At 40.7% G+C, this 22319-nt stretch overlaps 1 protein-coding gene across 3 annotated transcripts in view; it reads right to left on the bottom strand.

The window, feature by feature from the left end:
- The window catches only part of fbxl17 (F-box and leucine-rich repeat protein 17), a 227138-nt gene that overhangs the window by 133811 nt on the left and 71008 nt on the right, over positions 1-22319 (bottom strand). For all 3 annotated transcript variants that reach the window (XR_014877342.1, XM_085181180.1, XM_085181181.1), the window contains exons 7-8: positions 17567-17674; positions 7197-7327 (exon numbers count right to left, since the gene is read on the bottom strand). Coding sequence is in view for 2 of the 3 variants with exons in the window: in XM_085181180.1 (XP_085037306.1) it covers positions 7197-7327; positions 17567-17674 (239 nt within the window). In the remaining variant the exon portion in view is untranslated. The remainder of the gene's footprint in view (positions 1-7196; positions 7328-17566; positions 17675-22319) is intronic.

The following is a 22319-nucleotide window of genomic DNA, read 5'->3' as shown; positions in this document are numbered from 1 at the left end:
CCACATATGAAAACAGAAATTTAACCTTCAGCATGGAAATAATATGGGAATTTCAAAAAACCCACATAAATCATAAGAACTAGGGAACTGGATAAAAGCATAACAATTGGATCAACATTGCAAACAAGACAAAATAAGATCAGAGAGAAAATCAAATGAGCAAAGATCACTACAAGGCAACCATCTGTTGGAAGACGCTCAATCTACATACATTTTACATCAGCGCAAAATTAGGTATTGAATGAAATTGATATTTTGTGTTCTATTGTCCTTTCCTCTTATTTCCCAGACTGGTAAGAGGTTACATTAATCAAAAAAAATGCCTCTGCTCGACAAAAGGGAGCCTATACGTGAACAAAAAAATGTAATTACTGGTGAAAGGTACTGGTCAAAATGGAACCAAAAATTTTATTGTCATGGGTCAGCAATTTGGTTAGCATGGATTTTAGCTGAATTTCTGTGTCGGGCTTGTGACTCATTTTGTGAGATAATAGCACTTCGAGGACTGTGTCTAATGTGGTTGAACAGCTGTGTGATGCAGGGTTTCCCCATGTAATGATTACATTTGGATGGAAGGTAAATTAAACGCTGCCAACATAAATTGCTGTTTAGAATTTAATGCAACACTATAACCCGGCACTCAAAAGCGGTACTTAACATCTAATGAGTTTACAAAGCCCCAAGAATTTTTGGACCTTGAAAGATTGTCTTACATCATGGCTAAAATGTCAGAATTGCATGACTTAACTCATAAGTTAACTAAGTGTTTGATACTGATTTATTATGCATTTATTATGCTTGATGCGCTAGGTGACTGCACAGGTTGCCCGGTAGGTGGCAAACTGTCTCCAAACCATTGCAAACTTAGACTGATTGCAATCGCTCTAAGAAAGATTGGCAGTGCTTTGCAAATAAATGACTGTCATTAGATTGCAATTAACCTGTGTGAGTCAACCTGTGACGTGCTTCTTTACAATTGGGGATTCGACTTAAATGGCTCTTAAATGGTTGTATTCTGGTTATATTAGTATATAAAAGCAAAGCTGCGGGACACCTGTGTCACTTTGAAGTCAAACTGCCGTCCTGTAGCAACTATGTTACTATTTGTGGAGGAATAAATGTTTCAAATGAGTATTTAACGTGATTTTCTGTATATGTAGACGGCAATGGACTGGCCATTTTTGCCAATTTATTAAAGTTAATGACTATATTATCACAAACAGATAGTATGTAAGTACCAACTTGACCCGATTAAACCACAAACTGACAGCAGGCCGACTCATTTTGTTGCCATCTTAATCCGCCAAAACTGTTCTGAAGAGAGCAACTGACCACAAGTGGTCGCAGACAAGGTCACCACCTTCCAAGCAAGCATTTCAAAGACTAACTAAATGGTTTAAGTTCATGCCTCGGTCAGCAAACACTGTTTTCAATATCTGACTGTAGCAACACTGAGCATGTTTTGTTGTGTTCTTAGTAGGTGATGTGGTTCTCACTTTTCAGCAACATGTTACTCGCCACCGTGACCTGTGCAAAGTCCAATCCAGGTTACTTTATTTAAAAGCATGATAAAAGTCAAAGATTACTTAAGGACCCTAACATTCAGCAGCTGTCTAGTGGCGTATCGCCAATTAAATCTCATAGCATCCAGAAATAACTTCATTTCAATTGCACTAAAGAGCCTGGAGTAGCAGGAGGACCTGGCATCATCCGCTAGGAAGATCAGACGCAAGCGCAAGAATATATTTAACTAATTTTACAGTATATATTTTAGTCAGTCAAAGGTCTGACTTTTCAGAACATATGCAGAAAGGTGCAGGAAGCTGTTAATCTTGGATCTGTGCCTGAATACAACAGCGGCTCTCATGCTGCTGTAGTCTATAAGCTCCAGCTGCTTGCCTTCATTGTGTCTCTGCGCCGCGCCACAAATGTTTCTCCATCTCCGATACTTATCAAGGCATTGGAGTTTGACACTGCCATTACTCAAAATTAATAACCACGGCAGCATGTTTATCATAGCGCACTTTCACACCCAACCTGCCAGAAATAATCGCCTCGGTATTTGTGCACATGACAGAAAGAGAGAGAGCGAGAGAGAAGGAAAAAGACAGAAGAAGAAACACAAAAAGACAACTGAAGGGGAGCCGAAGTGTGAAAAAGAGACAGAGCAAAGAGAGTAAGAATTTGAGATGAAAGGCATAAGTGAGAGAGAAATGAAAATATGCTACATGCGTACAAGTGCTTCTGCTGTGCCTAATCACTCTGTCTCCATTACAGCTCGTTGGTTTTACCCGCACCTTTTCTTCCCATCATGTCTGACAACAGGGCAATACTAGCTCTCCTTGTGTATTCACTCTGCTAAGCAGGACTCTGATCTCCACTGACAGCCAATCTGCTTCAACATGGCAGGTCCAAGCAAATAAAAAAAAGGGCCTGGCTTTTTAATTTACAAATCATGCAAATACAGCGGCGAGTCTGCCTCTGAGTTCTAGACTGAAGAAAAAAATGATAACAACAAAGGAAAGAAGGTTTCTTGTTTTACATGCAAAAAAATGCAGACGCAGAATGAGAGAAGCGGCAAGGACACTGAAGGCCCTTCAGCACCTCTCCTCAAATCTGGAGAGACAGGTGGTAGAAAAACAAGACAAGGACAAATGTCTGTCAGTCGTTGGTTTGGGCTCTGCTGACATTTTCCTTGGCATTTAAGAAGCTTCCAAAGGTAGAGGAAACCTATGCACGATCCAGTTGATCCAGACATTTCAAATGGCCTCTTGTTTCCACAGCTTCCTGATTTCTTTATGGCCGAATTCAGTAACAGGTAAGATAAGTTGGAGTAAGATGAAATCAGGGGATTTCTTCCAAAACTTCTCAACAGCCTGTTCTCCATACATGAATCTATCCTTCCATTTTCACTCATCCAAATTAGGGTTGCTGTGTAGTCAATATACCTAACATACAAGTTAGCAAATAAATAAAATTGAAATCACTGTTATTGAGCAAAAAGAAAATCATGACTTACAAAACATATTTAATTAAAAAAAGACATTTTCTTCTACTTGCAACAGCTATTATTATATGTATGCCGAAAGAAGTATCATAAATGAAGACAAGTATTTAACCATCATTCCCACTTTCTAAAAATAGGGTTGAACAGTGCAAAGCCAAACACAACACTCCATTATGACTTTATTTACAATTGTGGTATTTTAACATTATTTTTATTCTCAACTACCGCCTCTATAACTGCAGGTTTGAAATATTGGTTTTCTGGCTGATGTCGAGCATTTTAACATATAACATCTTTAGGGATTTGGAAGCCATACTTTTGGAGTAAGCCTCAAGCAGCCACTGGAGAATTTTGCACTTCCACGCAGGCTTCATTGTCCAGCCTACTAGGTTAAATCCCTGTTCTTGTTATATGCTACATCTTCAGGTAGATGTTTTTTCCATGTATTCCCACACTGGCCTTTTACAGCATCCTTAAATAAAACTTGGAGAACTTCAACTAGCACAGGCCCTCATTTCCTTCACTGTGACCAAGCAAAGCAGAGCAGCCAATTTCCATTTAACACATCATTGATCACACTGATGTATCATGTCATCATCTGGATTGGGGAGGGTTTAACACGTTTGTGATCACTGCCAGGTGGCTGCGACGAAGGCTATTTGAAATGGGGCTTCAGCGCAAACACCCCCCGAACCCTAAAACGTTTTAAAAGAGGTGTGTTTCTGGGAGAATGGGTCTCCAATTATTTCCTGCTTTACAGGCTCCTGAAAGTCAGAGAGGGCCCCCAGTCGTCTCTTATCTAGTTTGATTTCTGCGAAAAAGGATAAAAAATAATGTAGAACAGCCAATTTGGGCCGTGATTTGTGATGCTCAGAAGTGACGGAGATATGCTGAGAATGTTGGCCTGGAGTAACAAACCGAAGAAGGAATGGATGAATATTGATTCCCCTGTTTAAATGAAGCTGGCAGAAAGACTGAGATGAATAAAGGGAAAGAAAAGGAGGGAAAGAACGCCCAGGCTTTTGGGAAATGCCCAACTTCCAACAATACAGATCTCATAAAATAAATGACTCACTTACTCCACGCATCTGCTTTCAGCAAAGACTACAGGCCAGCTGACCAGAGCTTGCTCACATGCACACACAAAAGCAGACGGACACAGCCAGGGGTTGCACATAAATCTGAATGTCAACACAGGCCTTGTGTCCAGAACTCGGGTTAATGTTAGCTGAACACTAGATGACTCTACTTTTCTTGTTACCAGAACCACTGAAAACTCTGTACCACAAACGTCACTACAACACACTCCCACTCGCACACACACAGAAAGTCCTAAAGCGTGACATCATGTAGATGTTTTCATCTTTCATGTCATTATGCCTTAGCAGAAAAACTGCAGAATGATAAAAGCCATATTTACAAACACAAAAACACTATACTATAAAAATCACGACAGCAGGAAAGAAAGATTTCAGATAAAAAAACAATCTCCGCACACAGAAACAAACAACAACACACAGTGGTAACAAAAAAGAAAAAAAATCACAAATTCACCACGCACCAAGCACCAGAGAATAAAGAAAAACCGTTTAACTTTGACACTGTTCTCAACTTGGATCTAAAAAGTGAGCGCTGCCATTTGCTCTGCCATTCGGCTTTGATCATGACTCGCTCCCCATTTTCAAACGCTGTGACATTTGAAAAACACAATCCCACTTTGTTCTCCTATCATCGCTGGAAGAGGATACAGAGAAATAATAGGGCCAACACTGCCCACCTGCAGAACATCACATCCTCTCTCCCCAAGAAATGACAGTGACCAAAAAATAGGCGTCCCACTGTCGCAATCTGCCCATCGGACTGTGACGATGGGAAGTCTATATTTGGTCATCATATCTCGCCTTCGTACACGGGGAGGCAGTTTTCCACTATTATTGAGGACAATGGTGGAAGCAAAATGACACGGTGGTTTTTTCATATTTTTTTTATATTTCTTTAGATGAAAAACAAGAAAAAGAGGAAACGAGGAGAAGAAAAGGGGGGGGGGGGGGAAGACTGGAGTGTTTTACCTCCTACTGAGCTCCATCTCCCCAATGGCCTCTTGTTGGGGGCAAATTGAGCCTGGAAATAAGGGGTCATTTCCTCTGCCTGTTTACCTGTGCACAGCACACTGTCATCAGTTTGAACCACACACACAGGCACAAGCTGACCTAGCTGTACCCTCGAAGCACTTACGTCAGAGAGGGTTAAGACAGTTTGGTCTTCACTGTGACAACAAGTCAGAAACCTGTGTGTGGAAGTATGTATTGGCTTCTCCAACAGCAGTAACCCAGATGGCCTGATGACCTTGGGACTGGCAGTCTGTCTGCAGCTGTAAGATATCATAAAGCCACAGTCTAGTCTCTGATTTCCTGCCAGGCTTGTTTGCTGAGAGTGTGTGTCCATCTTGTCCATCTATCTACTTGCTATCTAATTCATACTCTAGTTACTGATTAAAGTTCTTATTGAGTCACAGCGCTACTTTTAGTCACAACACAGGAAATAAAATTTCTGTCAAATTTGAATATTAAGGCTTTGGTAATATATATTAAAAAAAAGGAAAATCTGTTGCTGTGCAGAAATTTAGGCTTTTTTTAAAAAAAAATTCTTAATCAAAGCAAAGCAGCAAGATTCTTAATTCTGCCTGAAAATGGCTCATAACATTTTACTCACTTACTCTTCTTCTAACACTCAGCTACATCACGAGATTCGTAAAGACTCATGCATAAAACAGCAAAGGGAATAAGAGGTGAGGAAGCAGAGCAGCGTCAAGGCAGCAAGCATGTAGGATTCCTACGCCACTAATGGCCCACCTCAGCCTGTCACTCCCCACCATCTCTGCTTCATTCATAAGTCAACAGCACACCTACTGTATGCTGCCACACACACATACAGAACAACCTAGTTTTATCTCCCACACAGGCTGCCAAACACACACACACACCATTTTAAATTCCAATATTCCCACAGGTGATTCAGACAAATCCAGTCAAGCACACACACACACACACACACATATATATATATATATCTTCAGTCCTTCAGCCTCTGGACCAATGCAGTAAATATCAATATGCAATCATTGCAGTTTTGAATCGCTTGAGGCTGAACCTCTGTGTGCACAAATGTGCGTTTGAAAAGGAAAAAAAGTTGGTAGCACAATGCGCTCCTATAAGGATCCCACCAAATTCCACGATTTTCAATCGATGAAGGTAGCTAAGTATTACCATAACTTTCCTACCACACGTCTGCTGTAAACTCAATAATTCAAGAGCGATTTCACACGTGCACATACACACACATACGCACGCCAGCCTCCATTGTTGCTACGCATCGTGGTGCATTCAATATTGTGCTCACACTCCTAAGACAGAGTGGGAGTACAGTCTGCAGAGAACCCTTGTAGATCAATAGATTAAAATAGAAACATATGAATAAAACACAAGCTAATAAATAAAAAAGGAGATGGTTTACTCTTGTTGTCACATACAGTACAAGCCCTGTCTCACATTTGAGTGGAGAAAAAAAAAAGAAATGGGGAAAGAAAAGGATGAGAGCAGGAAATAGCAAGAAATAAAAAAGGAAAAGTTTTTGTTGCTCTTTTAACTTGTTTTTAATTCACAAGTCATTCATTTCCTATGTGTGCATATACATACAAGTATGCACACATAACTGAATGAATGCACAAGAAAAAGGAAAAAGTGATCTCATAAAACTAATAAGTCAATAAAACCCTCCAAATTTACTGCTTATCAAATGCGTAATCGCAATTTTTCTTATGATTCCAGACATGACATTTACTTTCCTTTTATGACAAAAAGCCAAATCCCCATAAAAAGACCGCATTTTTTAAATTTTTTTTTTAAGGCCCTAATAAGCCATTAGTCAAATAATTTAGTGGGAGGGGGCAGAGCAACTGAACCTTTTTTGTTGGACTTTTTATGTGAGTATTGGCACAAATTGGACGTCTGACACCACTTTTGGATAATAAATCCATTTTTGAACTTGTTAACTGCAACAAAATTTCTCTTCCTATTTTTTCCCCACCCAAAGTTTGTGTTGCAAACTTGGCCGTCAGCATGGACCGAGATGGTCCATGCTGACTCAGCAGCTGCGACGCTGTGGTCCAGAAAGCCCATTAAAGACATACCTGTCGTTGATGCTCCAGTTCAGGCAAAGGTTGAGAGAGCTGAGGTTGCGACATTTCCTCACCACTTCCATCACCGTCTCGTTGTTGAGCTCCGAGATGTGTCGCAGATCCAGGACACTCAAGTTACGCAGCTACAAGAGGCAACACACAAAACCATTTTTAGGATTTGGAAAAATGATGCTGAACAAAGCAGACAGGGAGCTGTTCAGAGCAGACAAAGAGCAAAAGCAAAATATTTCAATCCACCTTCCAAAATGTCAGAAAGAAATTCCTAAAGAAAAGCATGTGTGATATGCAAGCTGTGCTAAATTACATACACGGTTTTGTTATATTCCAAAGAAATGAAGAAGTTGTATCTCTATATACTGAGTAAACTTGTATTTTGCCATGTAATCCAAAAAAAAAAAAAAAGGAAAAACTGGAAAAAAACACCCAGCAGGAACACAAAACAAAATCTAACCAGGCAGATAAATGCTATGAAATTGCTTGTGGTTACTGTTTACAATTCTGTGCCGTATGCCTGGTGTGAGGGGGTTTTGAGCCAATATGAGCATTCACTTTCCTTCTTCCTTTTATCTCTCCGACTTTCAATAATCCCACTTTCCGATCTGAATACCTTATAAGAGGGGGTTTAGATTAATCCTCCAAGCAAAATCTTTACTTCCTCACACCCTCTTACAAACCCAAATTGAAACACTATTCAACAAGCGTGTCTGCACGCTGAAATTACCAAAGGCTTTTCGAGTGACTGTACAGGTGTCCTTTCTCTCATACATACCCAAATGTGTTTAAGGCACAGGTGCACATGTACACACTCAAACTCATGCACACATCGGGGATGCAAGATAATAGAGGTATGATGTTCCAACCAGCCGCCAGGGAGGCGTAGAGGTAAATGTCACGGCCGAGGCTAAAGAGAAAACAAGCTTACACTTGCCGTTAAGATCAGTGAGCCCTATTGTCGGCTCCATAGGCATGACATATACCTACCAGCATGAAGTCACATGGGGGGAATGGATAACCACGGCTCGCTGCGTGAAGTAAGCACACATGTAAACACTCTCCCCTTTCCCCACATACCGAGAATCAGACGTGCACACTGAGTGCAAACAAACACGCTAAGGATGCTGCACGGCGCTGAAAGTAATAAAGGAGGCTTTCAAAACCTTTACTTCAGAGAAACGGAGCGGTTCGACAGTTCTTCTGTAGCCTCTGGCTTTTCTGTCACTTCTCAGAGAAAATTGGATCCACACCTCTTGTGATAAAAAGATCTGCTTAAGCATGAAATAAACATGAAATGTTTTTTCCCCCCATCATATCCTCACCTATGAAAATATGCTTAGATATACAAATGAAATAAACATTAGACGGCTTGTGTGTGCAAAGGTAGGTCAAGAATGTGGCAGTAACCATCAGGGACAGCTGAACTGACATGATAAACAATAGTAAGTAATGAAAGGGGGAAAACCCCAAACTATGTGGTTTATCATAGATGTTCACAAAGACAGCACACAGAAACACACAAACCCACATTTACACAAAAACTGTCATGTGCCCCTGTGGCCGGCGTTGGATCGAAGTGCTAAATTATTCATTCAGGATGGCGCTGATCGGGGCGTGCGTGCCAGTGTGTGTTCGCGTGCGTATGTCCATCTGTCTTGTCTGTGTGTCTCTACTTGGTTTACTCATGTGGGAACACAAATCTGCTCAGCATACTTCGAACCTCGATGTAGGGCTAAGTGACCAACACCCCAAATATTCACCACAACAGACACGCACTCACACTACGAAAATCATTACCATCCACAGCAGACGCTTTTACTCACACACAGACAGCTATTTGCATTCAGTATGTATGACTAATAAGCTTGAAGTAAATTTTAAAAGCCCCAGCATCAAAAGCAGTATTTGTTCTCCAAATCTTCAAAACTGCTTATGTCTGCTAAATGTAATTTTTTTTACTACGACCAATTGAAACAGTTTCATTGATGTGGACAACCAATGAGAAATCAGGCCAACCAGTGTGAGTTTTGATTGGCTGAGTGTGTAGCTAGGTTGCAGAAATACTAAAAACTTAGCAGAAATCTTACTGAGAAGGAAGAGACAGAGTCACGGTTGAGACTTTGTTTATCCAAGCGTGAGAGTAAATTCCACACTTTAGTAGACATCTGCCAAAAGAAAAACATCCATTAAATAAAAAGTCTCACAAAAAAAAACAAGGCTACGGTGCGAGTGTTTGCTTCTGCACTGCTGATAGATATAATCTGATTTAGATGTGAAAGGCTTTAATACTCCCAGCGTATTTAATAACTTCCTCTCATATTATAGCTTGTTTTACACCCAAGTATTTGTGTGAATCAAAAAAAAAAGGGAGAACAAATAAATAAATGGAGAGAAAGGGCAAGGAGAAAGCATGCGAGTTATAGAGCGAGATGAGAAAGAAAACAAGTTTCAAACTCACACCGGGGCAAAAGAGACCGAAACAGAGAAAAATACACAGAGAGAAAACTAGTGAGAGACAGAGAGAGAGGCGCAGAGCAAGAGAATACAGAGCAGGGATTTGGTGAGTGTTTCGGCAGGTTTTTCTCCTCGTTGGCTGAGGTCTGTAACTAGGCAGAGTCTGACTCGTCTCCTCTGAGTTGGCAGCAACACCTGGATAATTATTCATGCCGTTCATAAAAAACAGAGAAAACCTACAAAATCCAGCTGCTCTGAGGCCAGCGTGTCGCTCCTGCCCCGCAAACACATGCATGGTGCAGGAATTTATGTGCACAGCAATTATAGGAATAATATATGAACCCATGTTTACATGGACAGAATTCAGTGGTGCAAAGCATCTAAGGAGAGTCATATGAAACAGTGTAATAAACTACAATTTCGAAGAACTTATAGCTCACATTGAATAAATTTTACTTCCATCTAATTTACTTTAGACTCAACTGTTTTCATTTAAAGGTTCAGAGTTTTTACAAATGTATCAAAAACATTGTATTGGCATAGATTAGGGAGTCCAATTAAAAAATATATGAAACCATTAGAGCACTACAGTGTATTGTTGGCATGATACTTAAATAATACTGCTCCCATAACTGAATGCTATAACACGCTCCAATCATGTATAATGAACAGTTTTATTTTTGCCTATTTAAGAAATATTTTTGCAAACCTTTACGGACTTTTGCTTTAACAAATACAATATATTATATTATATTATATTATATTATATTACAATACAATATTGTAATATCACTGTATTGTATGGCCCTTCTGCTATGAATCTCAGTTATTTCACTTACTGAGATTTTTTTTCTATTTTATTTTGCCAGTTTACTCTACTACTAAGGTGCTTTATTTTACTTTATTTTACTTTATTTTCTATAGACTGTTTTCTTTTGTCATTTCTGCCCTTATAATACAAGAATTTCCCATTTTTCTCTGTCTGTTAATCACTGTCTGAATACTTATTTCACGATAAATAACTGCACGAGAAACGTTTCAATATAATTATTTATATCTACAGCAATATTAAGAATATAGTTATGAAAGAATTACTGTAATCATAAGTAGTTAAATACATATTGTAAATGACGAGATATTTTAAACTTCAATACCAATGAATACATTTTTCTAAAGTCGTAAAAATCAAACTTCAATTTCATTATTTCCTACAAAGCAGAAACAACACTGAAAACGTAAAATGCGACAAATCTGAAAATCACAACAAAGGATGTGAATCTCAATTTAATGAGATTCCGGCGCCAAACCAATTCATGTATTGCTCAAACTCATCCATCCAAAAATAAAGAGAAAAGCAAAGACAAATGACAAAAGCTGAATGAGAAAGCTGTTCTGGTCTGAGACGAAGGTGCAGCAACACGTTTTTATAAAAAGAGGTTGTTTAATTCACTCCACATGACCAGTTGAGATCTCCACGCTACAAGCCGTTTGGCTTTTGCCTGCTCTAATTAGAAGCTTTTGTCCCAAAAAAGGAAAGAAAAGAAAAAGAAAAGCCTCAGTCGGAGGTCAAATACAAAATATCACGTTAAATTGGGGGGGGGGGGGGGGGGGGGGGGGGAGAATAACTGGCTGTTACAAAGATGTTTTTCAGCCAAGCATAAGCACAGGTTTGAAATTTGAAGAGGTTGATTTGGCACTTTATTACATTAGTATATGTCATACAGTCAGTGTGAGTGTGTGTGTTTCGTGCCAGACTACGGAGCTATAACTACCTGTGCCATTACTACATATATTTACACAAGGCTGACGATGCCAAGCAGGAAGTTGAGGCCTGGTAGACCCCGTGCAGAGGATATGATGTCATGGTTTGAGCGCTGGCACAAAAACAGCATGAGTTCATGGCTGTAGTTGTCCATCAACCTCAGTATCCCAGTTGACATGAAGTGGGATGACATTTAAAAAGCACAGACAGAGTGAGCATTGTTTTAGTCATAAATACCGAACATGTTAGATTTGGAAAATATGAGCTGCTGCTGTTTCATTACTGTAGTAAATTTTTAACCACATCAAGATTTACTATGTGAATTTGGTCAGTTAAAACAGGTCTCAATATACCAAAGAAAAAACAGTCCATGCTTGCAAGAACTGTTTTTTTTGTTTTGGTTTTTTTTAAGTAAAACTATCAGCATTTAAATTCCTAGACCGCCAAACATGAATAGAGACTAGTCGAAATCGCCTAGACAAAGTTTAGCCAGTCACTTTCAAGTGTATTCAAAGTCCTGAGCAAGAAGTCAAAGTCACAAGGTGTTGCTGAGGTGTCTGCTCGGCTGTCCGCATGTGTTTGGGACTGTGCGAGACAGGCTGAAGCAGGGGCAAAAAGGTGGGACGAATGGCAGCGGTGTCACTAGGTGAATACGAGTGCGCACTCATGCATGCACGCGCCGTCTTTGTCTGCTTTTTTTTCTCCATATCGGAACATCCCAGACAGTTCAGTCAGACAGAAGAAAGCTGTGTCGAGACAATCCCTCTGCGGTAAGCCTAAATCATGGCCCAGCCCCCCAATCTCCCAGACACACACTCTGAAAAACACACACACGCATTTAATAGCATACAGACCTGAGCGGACAGAATGATATGAATATTTGAAAAAGGACTGAGGCAACAAAAAAAGAAAAACTGGTACAGGCCATGGATCTGATATCACAAATACATTGTCTGCATCAGCCATGGACCAGTGAGCTGATCCCTGTATGTGTGTGTGTGTGTGGTTAACTCTGCTCTTTATCTGTCGCGTGCCCATCTACTGTCTATCACTTCTTTTCCCTCTCCTACCCCCCTTTTCACTTTCTGTTTCTCCCTTTCAGTCACTAATCCTGCATGTGTTGGTCTTGATAACAAACTCAGTGGTGAGGAAAAAGCTCAAGGAGATAGAGACGGTTGGTTTTTCCTGCCAAATGGCCATATAGACACACGCACATGCACGCACGCACAAACCGAAGTGACAGCACTGGTTGGCAGTCACGGCACAGCGACACTAGTTAGGCCAATAATGAGACATGATATCCCTCCCTCCAGAGGTCAAAAACCTCTCTATCTCTGTCTGTCTCTGAGTTAAAAGTCTTACAGCCAAATGAATTATTCTTCAATTACTCTTGCAAGAGACGCACATCATCCTTAGGCTCTTCTCTCCTCATTATATTCATAAATCCCCCAATCTCCTCCATACAGCAGTCAAGAAAATTATTATTACAATTTTTTGACTCATTCTGCGACCCCCACAACCCCATTACCTTTTTTTTCATCCAAATCCCTCTGCTGCTTCTTTCCCCTTTATCCTCTCTACCACCCCTGAGACACAACACAGATGCGCAAGTACACAGTGACGCGCACATATGTACACATAAATGTGAACACAAACACACTTACTTCTTGGTTTGTGTTGGGGGTTATCAGTTTGACACAGGGCACTCTGATTATGTATTTTCTATGCTCCAGTCAGGGGGGGCGGGGGCGATAAGAGGCCGGCAGACACCACTTTTTTCGATGTTGGGTGGGAGCGGCGGTGGAGGGCTCCAAGGTGGCAGTGGGTGAAGACTTGTATCTTAACCTTTGTGATTTTTTTATATTCTGCTTGTGGGAACTAACAGAAAAAATTTAATTAAAAGAAATCAATAATTTCTTACTTCTGTCTCCCTCTCTTTCTTTTTTCATTCATTCATATGCTGTAAGCCAAATTTGAAGTCAAGATGTAGCGAGTGCATACCACTCCACTGAGCCATCACGATGGATAGAACATATGATGCTGGTTATGAAATTAAATAGCTTCCCTGTCATAAACCAGACTGTTTTATTTGCTCATAAACACACAGAGAGAATGAGGTATTACTCACGGTCCAATTCTGTCAAATTTAGAGAGCATTCCTCAAAGGTCCTAACTTTTTCTCAGGAAGAACAACAAAAACCACTGGAGCAGCACGGCTGAATTAATCTACAAGGCCCCAAATTAAGACCAGAAACATCCAAGTTCTGCACATCAGAGGAAGACAACACATAGTTATTAGTCTCCAAATATACCCCTTTTCATGTCTGACACATTCTTCAACAGTCTCTCCATTTGTTATGTGGTTGGCCTCATCTCCCTCTGCCTTGGGCGGGAACTTTCACACAAACACACACACACACACACACACACACACACACACAAAGGCATGATGAGGCCCACGGTGTCTTAGGGCAGCGATAGGCTGATGTATGAGGAGGAGCATTGTGAGTAGGCATGACAAGCAAAGGGAAGCCATCAGTGGGACATCTAAGGCCCGGGGAATGAAGGCTCTCTGGCACCCAGAGCTGCTCTCAAACACTGGCTCTCTGATAGAGCCGACCTTGGACTTAATCACTACCAGAAGAAAAGAGCACCACTTGACAGGAAGATGGAGAGACAGAGGGAGGGTGTGTGTGTGTGTGTGTGTGTGTGAGTGAGAAAGACAAAACACATACCGCATGAGTAAAAGACAAAGAGATACATACTGAGTGACAAAGACTAAAGCCAGAAAGAGATTGGAGAGAGAAAGAGACATAAACAGGTAACGGCACTGTTTAAAGAGTTTTATAATGACTCTGCTGGTGCAGGTAACAGCAAAGTGCATCAGAGACTGCCAGAGAGGAAAAGAGACAGCACAGAAAACACAGCATGCATCCTCATCTCAGATACACGCAAATCTATTTTCTCAACGATACGCACAGACACACAATCGCATCTGCAGAGCGAACCTTCCACCCTTTTACGCCTACAACCACAGACGCACACACTAAACCTATTGTGCTTCCACCTCTGCAGCTTCTCGCAGACTTCACTAAAGGGTGAACCCTCTGAAACCGAATTAGGAAAATGATTAATCTCAAGCGGATCTACACAGACGAACACATATACATAAAGTTTTCAAATTAGCTGCTGAGAGGGAGAGCGCCGAATCGCTGAAAGCTTCGGGACACCCACAAAGCCTCCACCCCGAGATGTTTTGTATCCATTATACAGCCTTGGGATGTGACAAGCCTCATCAATAAAACTTTTATTAATGTCAAGAGCTTCGAGCCAACTTTGAGCTTTAATCTAAAAGCAGCCGTAAAGAAATTTTTACAGTATATCCCTGGCACAGTAAAACACTAAGCCACATTAGACACGCGTTTACTCTTAAAATCATCAGTTTTTGTTCTCACGTTTGAAACAGCATATAATGTTTCATTTACAGCCAGAAAGGAAAAGTGTTACTTGTTTTTCCATTAGAAAGCTCTACGTTTACAGCCAGCAAAGATCTTGATTTTGCCTTTTAGTTATTAACAAGATGATGATTTATCAAACAGCGCCTCGCTACAAATATCGAGTTGTGTTGCACGGATCAGCACAGCTCCTGTGATACTGAAACACGGAAAAACCATCAGAGGAGCGTAAAGGCTACAGCTTTACAGTTACTCTACAGACCATCTGCATCGAACTTATCACCGCGGGTGGCCTATTTCTACCATCGGCTCACTTGATTTAGAAAATATGATTTCAATTGATTTTCTCAGACATTAATTTCTGAAATGTCGGTATAAAAAGGCTATCAATCTGAAATGAGTGTGTCATAAGAGAGAAGTTAATAAAAGTAATGGATTTCTTTTCTTCCTTTTTTTCCCTGCACATAGCTGAGTAGCAAGTGAGGAGGCTAGGAAGATTATCAGCAAGAGGGAGAGAAAGAGAGAGCGATCGAGGGAGGAAGAAAGTGGGAGGGAGCGCGCTATAATCGAACAAGAGAGCAGCGCTACAGTCCTGGAATGGCATGCGGGTCCACGGAGTCATCAGAAATGCAACGATTCTAAAAGAGAGAATATGATTTTCAGTCGACAGTGGCTGGGACCGAGTGGGAATCAATGAGAGGAGGAATCAACTGCTAAATGAGATAATTACTGTCAGAGATTATAGAGGGATGGAGAGAGGAAGAGACAGCAAAACGGAGGCTAAGAGAAAAGAAACATAAAGAGATGAATCAAACCAAATGAATAAAATGTTATCTCTGAAACATTTCCAGCCCGCCATATTTCAGAATTTAAGATCATTGCAGCGCTTAAATAGCAACTCCCTTCGAGAAAAAGCGAGTTATTTTTGATTTAATTGTGAGCAACAAGAACGAGCGCCATTACATTTTAAATAAGGCATGAAGAAGCGCTCTCAATCAAATATAGTTACAGTATAGTTAGAATTTGAGCGCTTGGAATCATTTAGTAATAACATACTGACCAAGTTGTTTGGTTTTTTTTACATTAACATCAAGCATAAAACCCAGAAAATTGATTCAGCGGGAGAAACATTTCCTCACTCCATCCGAGTCTTCTTCAGTCTCATATAGCACAATTACAGTCACGTAGCATAGAAGTTCTTATCAATTAAAGAGTGGGGGCTGGTTAAACTATTTTGCTGTTATTGTTACAATAATGCAACATATTCTTTATTTATATATTTTTTTGTGTGTGTACGTGGGTTACATCGCATAATGAAAGACGTGATGAGGCTGAAAGCGTTTTTTTTTGTACTTCGAAGACAAAAGTAAACAAAAGTTTTACCACAAAGTCCACTCCATAGCTTCTCCGGAGGTACATTTACCAGTAGAGTTGCTAACCACTGCCTCCAAGAACACAACTACCAGACAATTTTAACATGTGCAGTTGACGTCGACTGGGTGACCACACAATCAAAACAAGCCACTATGAATCTGGTTTTTGTTTTTGTCCTTCCAGGACTTTTAGCCTCGCCTTGTGTGACAAATCTGCATCTTTCAAAAAAAATATATAAACATTATCAGAATTATGAACTTGTTCGCCTGAACTCCTAAAACTTCACCTTGGTTAATACTGTAATAAATAATAATGAGGTGTGCTAGACTGTGTGCGTGCGTGAGGGCGGAGGTGTATGTACGCGTCCACCTCCATGTATGCTAATGCTGTTATGACTGGCTGGCTTCATTACTGTCTGTCTACAACACCATGGCCAAGGTCAGCAGAGGCTGCAGAGATGATAGGGGGCCAAAAGCATGAGCACAAATTAATCTGCTGTTTAATCTAATAATGCAGCGTGGCATCGGGTGCCTCAGTCCTATTAACACAACTGTAATTGCATTTGAGGAGGAATGGGAGCACACAGGTCCACAGAGGTACGCGCACACTCAAGTGTACACCGGAGTACATCGAACGCAAATGGAATTGTATTACACGAGCATGCGTGGACGTGGACATGACATGCACATCCGCACGTGGGTGCACAAACGTCCTATGTGGGTGTTAGGCTGGGGGGGAGAAAATAAATGAGAAGAAAAATAAGGTGCAGTGTTTTTCTGGTGAATTCAATTCAGGCAATCACCGTGTGTGGGTGCATGTGTGTCCATGTTTATATGGCATGGAACGCCTTTAAGCACGGAGCCCTGCTCATTAGCATGGTAATATCCAAACAGCAGGGTGTAGTCAGAACAGCAGTGTATTATTAGGATTCATCTCATTAGGCTTTCATGAGATTTAAAAGTTAACGAGAAATAACTTCAAAACTAAGTCTGAGATAAAATACACACCGGTGTACTGAGTTTACTCTCCAAAAGTTAAACTTCCCCTCCTGGGGACAATGCACGGCCTGTGGCAATGCACAGAGCTGACCTGTAGTAACAGGATTAGACGAAAATGTTGGTCACGCCAGAACTTGTGGTGACATTTACTGCTACAAGTAATTACTGTGAAAAAGAGAAATTAGTCTTCTTTAAAGTGGCTCAACAGGATGCACTTTTACTTTACTGTAAGTAAACACACTGCTGGAGCTCAGAAGATTGGGCCTTCACTGAGGACACAAGGTAAACTACGGCAAACAAGTAAAGAATAGCTGTCATACTCACCGCAGTCAGATGGATGACTCCCTGAGAGGTCACGGGGCATCCCATGAAGCCGACAAACTGCAGCTCAGGACAATGTTCTGCTACTGCCCGCATAGACTGATCAGTGACCTGGAAAACAGAAGAGCAGAGAAGGATTCGTCCAACATGTTTCATTCATTCAGATTTTGAGAGTCAACGTGTTAAAATCAGAGTGAAAAACATCAGGATTCCCATTTTTCTGTCTCGTGCAGATTGCTGTTAAAGATGACCTTGCCAGCTTAATAAATAAATAACGAATAAAAAAATCTATTAAGAGTGCCTTTCAACAGTAGCGTGTGCAGACTGGTGCTGTCAGATTTGAGCCAAAATGTCTGCTCTCTTATTCCAACAGGCTTTGTGTTGATCAACAGAAGAGAAAAGGAGAATCAGAGGCGAGAAAAGGAAAAAAGAAGTCAAAAGTGTGTGCCAAGCACTGTGGGCATCGACTTATGATGGATAGACCGTTCCCCATCATTCACCCAGCTGTCTACTAACCGCTCATAATGGATCTTAGATCAATAGGGAAGCAGAACATTTCCACCAGCTTCCACTGTAGTCATCAATATGGGCATTTATAGCACCTTCACCTCCTTCGCTACACTCAACACTGCAACAATATGTGGAAGATTGTTTGTCCTCTCTGTCGGCTTCCTCGGCGCTTCCTCAAATTCTTCATCAATCACAAAGACAAAATAAGAAGAGAAAAAGGAGAGAGAACTGACAGCACTGATTAACTGAGAAAACAAAGCAAACAAACAACAAATAACATTAGAGAGAAATAATCATGCTTTCTAGGCGTCTCTGTCAAACTCATCCATATTTACTTTTGAGATTCCCCAAAAGCAAGTCAGGAAAAGTACATCGGAATATGTTCAAAAAAAGCCCATCAAATAGAAATGGATGCATCCAGACACCAACATTTCCTTATCAGATTCAGCGCACTGAGACTAAAATATATCTGATATGTTTCAAAGGAAATAAACAGCTCCATATTTTTATTCTAAATTACTAGAAGTCTGGAAGAAGCACTCATGCCTAAAAAACACTGAAAGGCAGGATAGTTTAAGAATACTCAAAGGGACACATAGAAGGTTACTGCAAACTACTTCACTGCAGCATCATCAGTCAGTAAGATTTTTCACTGTACTCCTGCACAGTACTGCATGTCCTCTATGGTCAAACCTCTTGTCAGTGTAGAACTGTGATCAGACATCTAATACTAGCAACCTATTCCCATAGTGTCACGTCTGAGGCTGATCAAACTACTTATTTGTAATTCTTTACTGATCATTCTATATACTTGTAGACTCCTCATTTCCTTGATGCTGTCCTACATTCAAACTGCTCTCTCTCTCTTTCTTCTTCCCTGCCTCACTGCCCCGCTCCCCCTCACAAGGCTGCTTTAAAGGTTACTGAGTCGAGGTAGAGTAAGATGGAAAACTCAAGGGGGTAAAGAAATCACAAAAAGAAAGAACAAGGTGTCCATTTATCTTTCACCAAGTCAAGTTATCTGGGCAAAACACCTCGTATGAAGCTAAAAGCTTTGTCTTTTACCTTATCAGTATGGAGCTAAAGTGCCTTTAAAGTGTAAAATGGTTCCTAAAGAAGTGTGACTGAAAATGTGAGAATAGCTTTTAAGGTTATAATCCAGCAACTAAAAAGATGATCCAGGAGTAGACCTCTGAGCATCTAATTTTACCAGGTAAAAACAAAAGCTGGCGTTTGAAAATTAAACTTTTTGCCATATTTAACTGTGCTCTGTGGGTGGTAGTTGTCTCTACTTTCATTAGGTTTTAAATCAAGACTCAGCAATAGTTTGCTGAATAAATAGCAAACTTTTTTTAAAATGTAGTCAAGCTGAAATTTGTCCTGTACTTTAAGTGAATACCTGCAAAGGTAATATTAACCACTTTTTTGCACATAGCAGAAAATTCTGAAAATGACAAATATTCTCACAGAGCTGCTAGTGTGGCTGTAGATTTACATTCTTATTGATCAACCCGCATGCAGAGTTATATCTATATTTAATGTTGCACGTCGACAGGAGAATTTTCTACACTACAGAACACAAGGATATCAGAATCAGAATCTTCCTCTGTATTACTGCTATAATCCGCTATAAAGACATATCGTGATATCAATGACACAAACTTGTGTCAACACCTGAGGCAAAAAAAACAAAACCAAAAAACAATATACAACAATTATAATATATGTATATTGCCAACACAAATCCATAACGTTCAGCTCATTTTGACAACAGTTTGACGTGTGAAGAGCTCTAGTCCATATCCCTTTATGGAGGGAATTTCCTTTCACAAGGATCAACCACACACACCTTGGCTCATTTGACTACTCACATAATCAATAATGAGTCGACAAACGGAATTGCCTCCAAGAGTGTGAAACCACTAGGGGTTAAATCCCTGAGAATCGCAATCAGTTGTTTTAGACCTGGAAAAAATCTCTTGAATAAGACGTGAAACATCTTCACAATCCAAAAAAAAAAAAGAAGTCCCATTCCTCCCTTCTTTTCAAACGCCTAACACTTGTATGACTTGGGTAATTTAGAACCTATCAGTCACCTTCTTAAGAAGCCTTAAACATTACGCCCTGTTTAGAGTAAATAGATTGAATCATCAAAAAAGGAGTGCTAAGGAGGGCAGTATATGAGGTTCGGTGCAGCTTTTGAAGGATTTTTTTTTTCCAGTGTAATATTTAAATCCTACAAAACAGAACAAGTGCTCTTCCTGGACATTGCTGTATATACAAGCTGTAGTACTTTTTGAGCTTTGCACAGAGTGCGGTTTTTTAGCACAATCAATAACTGGATGCACCTTAAAAGTGCCTCAGGTTGAACCCACCACACTTCCCTTCCCCACTCAGTCAGGAAAGAATAAGTGAAGGTGAGTCAGCTATCCCACTTGGAGACACTGATGCATATGGATCCGGATCTGCAGGGCCAGGTAGAGATATGGAGAAGAGTAAAGCAGAGTTGTCTTTTGAGTATGAAACTTAAAAAAAACTCCAGCTGGACCAGCCTAATCTGAGCAGCTGGCAGGTGAAGTGAGCTGGCCACGGCTCTCCCAACATGGCGTCTGCCAAAAAACCATCAAGGAAAACATTTTCAGGTTGACTACCAGCAAAATCAAAAAGCCGCACACCACCTTCATCCCTAAATCAGAACCTTCTGTAAGGGAGTCAAGGAGTCATAGCAGACGCCACCTCCAGACTGTCTTTCATACGGCTGTTTGTGTTGCAGGACTGTGTGGGTGCAGTCAAGTGTGTGCGCACGCGTATGGACGCACAAGAGAGCAGGTTACAAATCTAAAGTAACTCTCAGCAGGTGAGAACGGAGACAGGGAAGGAAAAAAAGTTAAATCCCACCAGAGCAGAACAGGCCAGGAGGCCATGTACCGTATCAGATTAAGCCCGTGTATGTGAGTGTGCGTGCATGTGTGTGTCCCTGTGTGAATGTGAGTAACACCATATGGGTTTATAACTAAGATTTGTCTCCAACCCACAAACACAAAAACCCATCCCAAATTTCTCTTTGCTTCCCGCTCCTCCCCCTCAACCTTTCATGGACTTTGATTTAAAAACATGAAAAGAGTCATGGCAGAGCTTTGGAGAAGTAGTGGCTAGCCAAGAGAGACCTTAAAGCCTTTTAGAAGGGATCTAGTTTAATGGTCTCTGGGTGAAGGAGGTAAGGAAAGCAGAAAAACACAGCGAGCTGGAATGGTGGAAATGCTGCAGTCATAAAGATAGCCTTTGTGTGTGTGCGTGTGCGTGCATGTGTGTGTTAAAGAGCTGGAAGGTAATTGTTAAGACTGCTGTGGTAGCAAAATGGGGTAGTGCTGTACATGAATGTGTGGTTTTTTGTCTCGCCGCCTGTTCTTTTCAAAACGCTGTGGCAGCACCCAAGGGCCACTTCTCATCCAATGAGGCTATTTAAGCTTGTCAATACGGTCAATCATACAACTTGTTTGCCTCCATCAAACGTCAGGTTAAGAGATGGAAACCGAAAGATCAGAAAGATTGTTTTCTTTCCAGATTTTGTTCATTTTCATCTCCTGTTAAAACTATTCATTCTTTACCAACAAAAACAACACATCATGAATACATCTTTCCACAAGTTCTTGCTTTCTTACGGACATATTCCAGAAACACACACATAGATAAAGCCAGATAAAGCCAGTTCAATCACCGAGAGAGACTGTTATTCATCCAACACATACACATGAGGAAATTGAGTTTCTTGGAAAAACTAATCCCCCCCCCCCCCCCCCCCTCAAAATCAAGCAACCTAACAGGGTGATAAAAAAGGCTAATGGGAAAGTGCTAAAAACTGCAGTCCCTCCAGTGGCCTGTTTGAGGTTGGTTCCAAAAGAGAGTCAATCGTGATGTTCTTTCAGTAGCAATAAACGCTTTTACAGCCTGGTCTAAAAAAAAAAAAAAAAAAAAACTGGATTTGGTCTACTAACAATTTCTTCGCTTCATGACAACTATACAGGAAGTGAACTCACCCATGTGAGTTGCATTGAGCCTTAAAGTTCCCATTATCTGGGCTGTGGCCACTTTCAGTGTCTTTCACAGTTGCTAGTAGCTATTTGGTAGGTTACTGGCACAAATTACCCGATATCTGTTTGGTTGATGCCCTTACACAGAGTATGGATGCACTTTGGCTGTTACTGCCAGCAGACAGCTTAGTGTTTAACCCCTTTTTCCACATATG

This window comes from Neolamprologus multifasciatus, chromosome 12, assembly GCF_963576455.1.
Source record: "Neolamprologus multifasciatus chromosome 12, fNeoMul1.2, whole genome shotgun sequence".
In the NCBI taxonomy this organism is placed as follows: Eukaryota; Metazoa; Chordata; class Actinopteri; order Cichliformes; family Cichlidae; genus Neolamprologus; species Neolamprologus multifasciatus.
Note: the sequence above shows the minus strand (reverse complement) of the source record. Positions and strands in the feature narration are given on the sequence as shown.